We start from the raw sequence: 8534 nt of genomic DNA, 5'->3' as shown, positions 1-8534 counted from the left end.
CTGCTACAAGAAAAGCGCCCTTTCCTCCCATCCTTGACATGTTAGGCTGTTTTTTGTTTTGTTGCAAGACTTCACAGAACAAACTGGGACTTTGGATGACCAGGCCTGGAGGGGAGTTTGGTACCACACTGAGACTGGCAGGGAAGGGGGACCCTGAAGGTAAATTTGGCACTGAAAAATGCTGAGTTTGCACAACTCTGTATTCTGTTCAGAAACAAGTCCTACTGCCATCACAGCTTTTTGCAAGGAGGCACTGGCAGAATACATAACCCAAGGGTTTTCACTAGTTCAAAATGCCAGCAGAGACTTGGGAGAAGCAAATCTGCTTTGGGATTTTCCAGAATTTGAGGCACAAAGCTCATAGAATGTTTTATTTATCTGGTAAAATGGTGCACAAGGATTTTTAGTGGCTTTCCTTTTTCCTCTGCAACATAAACATCTTTAGTAAAGAAGTCCAGGTCCAAACAGGATCGAGGAAAGTTACGAAGTACAGCTGGGCTGCATTTTATAATAAAATAGCAGAAAATCCAATCACAAAAAGTAGGTGGAAGATGACATCTGCAAGAGAAACACAGGCCATATGTGAGTACTTCCTGTCAGCTCCCTTTCACCTTCTCTTCCCACCCCATTCAATAAAACTGCATGCCCTAATGTGACTCTGTCAACATATCTAGTGTTAACAAATAGACTTTGAAAGGTGTGTTTCAAAGCCTTTCCAATCAGAAATGCTTTCAGACACCCCTGTTAACCCAGTAAAACATGATTGTTCCTTTTTGGGAAGAGGGTGTGACAATTAGAGAAAGAAGATTGTTCTGTATTGGAAGTAATTGCTGTGATTTTATTGAATGGTGTGAGGGATGTACCAAAAGAAGGAAAACAAAGTATATTACACTAGGAAATAAAAACTGATTTTGAAATGTTCATTCTTCTGTCAAATTTACTGATATTTCAGGTTTTTTTCTTTCAGCTATGGATTTTATGTTGACAAAGACACTCAAAATGCATATTTGGGATTGATACTTTCATTGTCATACTTTGCTGTTTACCTGAGAGTGTGTAAAATCTGGATAAACCTTTGCCTGTATAAAAGAGGAAGAAAAAGATTACATCAGGATGATGATTAAAATAGGAAAAGTGCACAGGTGTGCTTTGTAAAAGTACAGGAAACATTTGTCACATTTTGAAATTCTGAATATTTCTTCCTCTTGGATTTACTGTTTGAAGTTATAAAAGGATCCTCAGTTCTTTTACCTTCTAACATTGATAGGGGTTTACTGGTGCAACATAATGGCTTGTAATAATTCCACTGTGTCTGTATTTGTAATTTTAAATTGGCTTTCAGATTGGTGCAGATACAGTTGATAAACTAGTATAAAGGGCTCTAGTAAAAACATTGTTTGTTCCAAGGACTTGTTTCAAAAGATGAACCAGCTCAGAGAGAAATCCCTGGTGCCTGCAGGAGGTAGCAGTTGGAGGGAACGTTGCTCTGCTGTGAGGAAGGCCGATGGCAGTGCCATCAGCGTTTCAGGAGGGATAGGCACAAACCATCCCTGCAACATATGAAAGTGTTGTGGATATGCTAAAGTACGGACCCACAGCGTAAAGAAAAGCTTTCCTGCTGCTTCTGACCTCTCTCCCACTCCTGTGCAACCTGTCAGAGCATGTCTGAACTGCTGCTGAGGTCACAGGCAGGTGAGCAGAGCTTTCACTGCCAGCTCTGTGTGTCAGTGGTTTGGCCATTTATCATAAATGCCAAAGGGGTGCCCTGACTCACTTGGCAAGCGAAGAGAATGTCACTGAGCTCTTCTGCCAGAGTTGGAGGGGACCAAGACTCCTGCTGCCCCAGGGGAAAGGGGTCTGGCAGAGGGCTGTGGCTCCCTCTGCTTGCTCCTATCTGCCAGCTTCATTGCTTCCCAAAGGGAGAAGCACCCCAGGAGCCCAGGCACTTACTGCGCACGGTGATCTCTGCCACCAGAACACCTCCGGTTTGTTCTGCGCGCTGCTTGCGCTTGTCGCATGTCTCAAGAGAGCAGAGAGAAACCCATGTATACCAAAACAATTAAGAATTATTTAAAAAACCCCACAGGCACAATTCTTATGTTTCCAACCAAGGAAATTGCTGCATATTTTCTAGGGATTTTTTTTTCTGCATGTAATTATTGGGGATTTTAGTGCAGGAGAGATTTAAAGAGAGCCTTACCGTTCATTTTTTTGAAGATTTTGGCAGGCTGCCTTTCCCACCCTGCCTTAAACAAAACTCCTGTCAAGAAGAGGGAAATTGAGCTCCATCTGTTTAACCCCTGACCTCTGTGAAGGCTTCTGGGTTGTTTATTGCTGATGATAATTGTTGCCCATTGGGTAGAAACAGGAAGCACCAAATCCTTTCCAAATTGATCAGCTCATGTCCAGCACTAATGATGCCTGTCACAGCTGACAAGGTCTGTATTGGAGGCAGTGCTCTGCAGACTAAAGGTCCTTGTGCATCTCCTGACCTTTGCAGATCCCCAGCTGGGGGCATTTTTGTTACAAACTCAGCATGCAGTAATTCTGGTTATGAGTTGCTTGTAAGCACAGGCCACCGGCTTGGTTCAACCTTAATTGCAGGAGACCCCCAGCTGCATTTTTGAGTGGGAACTGGACTCGAGGGATGTTGCCTGATTGAGCAATTATCCTGCACTGGAGGGTGAGGTGGGAATTCCACACAGTGCCTGAAAGGATGATGTAGGTGTTTGACAGTACTGCCAGAGGGGCACATATGAAGTAATGGGTTTGTGGGTTTTTTTAACTCTGAACTGTGGCTGGATAAAAAGTTTAAGAAATCTTAAAAATCTACAAAATTGTAGACTTTTTTCTGTTGCTTTTGAATCTTATAATTTCTAACAATGTGCTTTTGTCAGACATGCAAATTTTTCACAAGTCAGTTCCTCCTGCTTAGCACTGAGGCTGTATATTGCAAAATGCTGCCTTAATTTGCTCCTGGACTGAGAAAGGGGTTAGAATGAAAAATTGGGCTCACCAGGAGGAGTAATGTTTTCTCTTCTCCAGCAAGAAACATTTGTTGTTGAAATGACAGCATGTTGGCCAAGGAGTATTTTGTGCTTTCATTTTAGGTTAAATAAAATTCTATTTCATTGCATGAGAGAAAGAATGGCAAAGCTCTGACTTGGTCAAGGGTGGAGAGAGAAGTCTTTAAAGAAAGACATTTTATGGGCACCTGCCCTTGCTAAATTATGTGCCTGTATAGCACCCTCACCATACTCCCATCTAAGGACACAAGAATCCACTCTTCTACCTCAGTTCCTGCTCCAGAGACAATTTATGTATTTTATGCAGAGTAGGATGTCTGCAAGAGCAATAACTTACTGCAGCATGGCAGGGAGGAATTTCCTCGGGAAGGGGGACTGGGTGCTTTGGGACTCCCATTGCCCCCAGGGTGCTGTTAGCACCAAGATACTTGGTAAAATGGAAAAAGCTCAACTTTCTCCTTTTTTCTAGGCTTGTGTTTAACTGTAGCTGTTTGTCAGACAGGACTGCAGTCTGGGATATCAACAGGAGCTGAGTTTTTAATGGCTACCTTATTTCTCAATACATTTAAACAAGTTTCCCAATGTTGCCTGTGACATGACAGGGGTCGGGCTGCACAGCTGGGCTCACCCAGTGCCTGCCGCCATCTGCTGAGAGCCCTGGCGCTGCCTCTGTGCCTGCATACCCTCGGGGAGGGCTGGCCATCCTCTGTCTGAAGGTGGCACCGTGTGTTTCTCTTACCACGGGGCAGGAGAACTTCTCGCTGTCGCAGACGTGCGTCTCGCAGTGCAGCCAGACCTTGGACAGCTTGGGGATGTTGCGGAAGCGGAAGGCGTTGAACTGGAACGTGGCCCGGTTCGTTTTCCCGTTCTCGTGCACTAGGATGGAGTAGTCCGTGGCACACCTGTGTTGTGTGTGGAGAAGCAGTGTCAGAGCCCCCGTGGCCTCAGTGAGACATCTCCTGAGGTGACATCTGATGAAAGCATTTGCCCTGCTGTGGGCCAGCTTTTCCTTTGCTCCCTTATACCCCACAACCAGCTTCGCAGTCATCCTCAGGGCTGGGCTGAGTAGAGGGGCTCCCCAAGGTCCCACCAGCACCTACCCCTTAGTGATCAAAGGCCAGTGGATCTGGTAGAAATACTCTGAGGAGGGAGTTGCCCAGCAGTTGTTGAGAACAACTTTAAACCTGGGGAGATACAAACCCCAGATTAGCAAGGAATGTCCCAGTTGCCAATTTATTACTCATTCCCCCTTCCTTTGCCTACCTGTCACTTAAGCCCTTGGCTTCCACTCCAGCAAATATGTCAGAACCAATTTCTGATGTTTCAACCACAAAGGGGGCTTCCTTTATACTTGAGAACTTGGCATTCTTTGAAAGACAAAGACAAAGGCATCATACATTACTTGTAACATGCAAAGCAAGGCATGATTCAACTTCAGACACCACTGCAGAGATGGGCCCCAGAAAATCTGGGTTCTTATAACCTGCAACCTCCAAACTCTACACTGCTAGTAGGACTATTGCAAACCCAAGATGATGTTTAAAAATATTTTTATTAATATTTGGTGTATAATGATGATCAGTGAGAAAACTTGATGCTGTTGGGGTTGTAGCATGTATTGCATGTATTCCCACAGAGCATGGGTGGGAAGCAAGCTTGCTGCTGCTGCTTCTGGTGGTGGGGGAAGCTGGTGGGAGTGAGAGTGAAGGTGAGTGTATAGAATGGGAATGGAGTTGGGACATGGCCACGTGTTGGAGAAAAGGAAGGAAGACAAGCAGAAATCACAAGAAAAAAGCCAGTCTGCTGAACATGGAGCAGTGTGGTGCTCAGGTGAAAAGTTTTTGTTACAAATACAGTGAAATGCCTACTTTAAATCCCAGTGCTTCTTGTTGGGTAAGATGGTAACAAAGCTAGCACCAGAATTGTAAAAAGAATATCTTACTAAAAAAGAATATCTATCTAACTTACCTAGTGGTAAATACTCCTTTTACCTGGCCTATAATTTTAACACAGTATGTTCCTAGTTGTGCTTTTTCTAGTTGTGCTAAAATAGAGAGGCTGTTCTGGAGCTTTTGACTGTGCTTTTGTGGAGAAAAGATTCCAGGATTAGGAGCTGGCTGTTCCAGCAGTGCAGTGGAGCTACAGAGAGGAGAGGGATGCTTCAAAAGACCTGCCTGATATCAAGGGACAATATTTTGGCAACAAAAGTCCAGCATGACCTAAAGATCTGTGGGGTATATGAAATATCTGTCAGGTGAGAGGATCAGGGAGAAAGCTGCAAGAGAAATGCAGGGAGCTTTGCTGTGTCTATAGAGGCCATGCAAGGCCAGGAGTATGTGCAGATTCATGCTGATCTTGCAGTGGGACTACTCACAAGTTTTGATTTTTCTTATAAAACCTGTCAGCAGGTTAGAAATGTACCTCTCAGCAGAAAAATCTGTCTGATTGTGAGGGATTAAAAGAACAGTTGGCATGAGTCTGCTCTGTTCACTTTAAGTATATCCCTGTTAATCAGCAGAAACAAGAACCCCTGCCAATCTCACTGCAATTATCTGTTCCAGGCTAGTAATGTGCTCCATGACACATAAAAGTCAGGAGCAGCAGCCCTGTTTTTTCCAGCCCTTTGGCTGAAGCCTTTGTAAGGTAAAGGTGAAGGTGTGAGTGGCAAAGAGCGCTTACAGAGTAGAAGTTGAGGGACAGCTGGCTTTCAAATGAGCCGGAGCTCCCGTTCTTCACATGGACAGTGGCCACCCTGGGGACAGGACAAAATTCTGCATGAGTGAGGCATGGTGATGAGGACAGGGTGAGACACACTCCCAGGAGAGGATATACCTTTGGTCGAAGGCAGCCTGGTTCACCAGGTAGTTGGCATTGTATGTGCAGGTGAATGAGTAATTCACAGGCTGGCTCTTCACAATCACTGAGGAGTCATTGGAGACGATGGAGTTATAGAAGTGATACACGGGATTCTTGAACTGTGGATGGTGAGACAGAGAAATGTGGGCAGTACTGAGTCCTTGAGGAATCAGGAATAAACTTTGAAACATGAAGACTCTGGCATCAAAACAGGCTCCCCAAGGAAACATGGTTTGGTAGCTCTTTATATGCTCTGCTGCCTATTCATATGCCTTACTAAACATAAGTTCTGTGTAACACAGGTGCAGGTGAACAGCAGACTAATATCCCTAAGCCAGTGAGCATTTTGCCTGGAACTGAAAAGCACAGCCTGTGTGATTCTTCCTTCTGCTTCACTCTGCAGTTTGCCTCCTTCTTCCATTGGTACCTAAAGCTTACTTCAAGCTGAAGAGGATAGAACTCTCTCAAGTGAGTGCAGCCATTTCCTGAGTCAGAAATGCTGACCTTCATAGTCTTACCTCTGATTGGGTGCCACAGTATGATTTGTTTTTAGGTGACAGGTCTGGGATTGTGAATTGGTAATATCCTGAATCGTGGATCCCATTGTAGCAAATGCCTCCAAGTGCCAGCTGATTAACCTCCCATCCATAAGGACACTCTGGAATTCTGGTAATGATGGTTTTAGGATAGCAGTACACCAGAATTACATCTGGAAGGAAAATGATACACCTGGAGTTATTCAGGAGTAACTTCCTTTCAAAGAGGTAGGTCCACCCACTTACTTTCCATTGGGCTTAACCTTCTGTGAACAGGGGTGTGTGCTGGAAGGTCTCCTAATGAGAGCAGCTTTTGCTACACAAAACAGACCTTTAGGTTGTTAAATTCTGTCCTCTTGGAGGAGTTTAGCCTTTGCCTTCTAATCAATGCAGAACTTAGTGAAAATTTTTTATCTTTCTGGAATAGCTGATTGAAAAGCAGAGACACTGCCGAGGAACGTGAAGTAAAAAAGGACTGCACTGAAAATGTCTCATTAACTTATGCTGCAAAGCTGGCTTCTGTAACACCACTGACTCTGTAAAAATAATATCAGTGAGGTTGTTTGGTAGGTTTTGTAGATCTGCACTGTTTTGTACTGGTGTATAAATCTTGGCCACAATAGACATTCTGCCTTTTCTTTTCTTGGACTGGCACTAGAAATCCAGCGCAAACTGAATTTTTCCAATTGTCAAGTCAAAAGCCAAGATCTAAAACTGAACCTAGGCCTGCTAACAACAATAGGAAATGACGCAAACTCCCAGCCCTGTTAACAGCAGTGCTGTGTATTTCCAGACATGGTGATTGCTAATACACACATGAATGCTGAACATCATAACAGACAGACAGACTGATACCTTCGTGACAGCAGAATTGGATATTTTTCACAGGCACAGCTAATTTGAACATCCAATGGAAATTTTAAGGGCAAATATTGACTAACCATTAGTGACCTGAATACTGAGGAAGACTTCCAATTACTAGAGTGAGAAAAAAAGGTACCCTCCCTGGAATTATTCAGTTACTTCTTTTAAAGCCCTTGCCACTCTCATTTTTTCTGCTAAAAGCTTCATTTTGCAGCCTTTCCATGTCTGCTAGGGAATAATCTGGGAAAGTCAAGTAGAGACATTAACGATTTGCTTTTTCTGATTAACAAACCTTCAGCACATGCAAGCTGATTCTGCTTGTGTTAATGCTCAGATTTAAAACTGGCAGCTTAGAGCTATGAAAATTCCTGTAGTTCAGAGAAAGCGCTTGTGCAAATAAAGGTACTGAAATAAATGGCTAGAGGGCCAAATACTTTAGATATACCATGAAATGGCTGACAGCAACCTGACAGCAGTCATGTACTAAGAAGCAAACACTAAATTGTGGCATATTCCAACACATTTCTAGAGCACATTTTGTAATTGTAGTGAAATCTATTTTACAGGTCTGGCAATCTGACTGTAGTCTGTGGGACTACAGCCCAGTTTGGGCAGCAAAGATCTGCTACATCTAGCCTGTACTGTTACAGAAAATTTCTAATTGTTTTTGTTCCCTTTACTACTTTATGCTTTTGTGATTAACTTTCTTGCACTATGGTAATTGCACAGAATTAGCTACATGCCTAATTCTTGGTGGGGTTAGGACTTGTATGGAACATTCTTTACTGTGCTAGCTCAAGGCAGGTCATTAAAAGAAATTTAAGGATTAGCTCTACAGAATCCACAGTTTAACTTTCTGAAGGAAAACCTTTTGATTTTGAATGAAAAAACTCTGTGGCATCTTAATTAGAGGAGAAGATCTTAGGAGACTTAAGTTATTTTACCTGCTTTATTTGGAGTGCAAGGCCCTGCAAGACCTCGAGCCAAGATGACCAGCAGATAAATAGCAAGAGTCACCATTTCTTGCAATGATCTAAGGACACAGGAAATAAAAGCTGAAAATGTCTTTAAAAGTGGAAATAAAAACAATTAATTGTCTGCAGTCCTGAGCTTGTAGTAGCTACTGTTAAAATGTAATTTTTGCAGAGAGAAAAAATAACATTACTGATATCCTGTCAGCCAATCTAATTGCAAATATAGGGTAAATCTTTCAAAGACCATTGCTATAACTGGGTCACTATTGTGACAATTT

At 43.1% G+C, this 8534-nt stretch overlaps 1 protein-coding gene across 1 annotated transcript; it reads right to left on the bottom strand.

Annotated features, from left to right (window-relative positions):
- Positions 1-373: 373 nt before the first annotated feature.
- Positions 374-8302, bottom strand: TECTB (tectorin beta). The gene is made up of 10 exons (XM_036385908.2): positions 8227-8302; positions 6401-6591; positions 5859-6001; positions 5706-5778; positions 4290-4393; positions 4127-4210; positions 3766-3928; positions 1951-2020; positions 1047-1079; positions 374-558 (listed from the first exon to the last, which is right to left on the bottom strand). The coding sequence occupies exons 1-10, from the start codon at positions 8300-8302 to the stop codon at positions 506-508; spliced, it is 990 nt and encodes a 329-aa protein (XP_036241801.1). The 3' UTR covers positions 374-505.
- Positions 8303-8534: the final 232 nt, after the last annotated feature.

This window comes from Molothrus ater, chromosome 8 (assembly GCF_012460135.2).
Source record: "Molothrus ater isolate BHLD 08-10-18 breed brown headed cowbird chromosome 8, BPBGC_Mater_1.1, whole genome shotgun sequence".
NCBI classification, from domain to species: domain Eukaryota; kingdom Metazoa; phylum Chordata; class Aves; order Passeriformes; family Icteridae; genus Molothrus; species Molothrus ater.
This window is presented reverse-complemented; position numbering and strand designations above follow the sequence as displayed.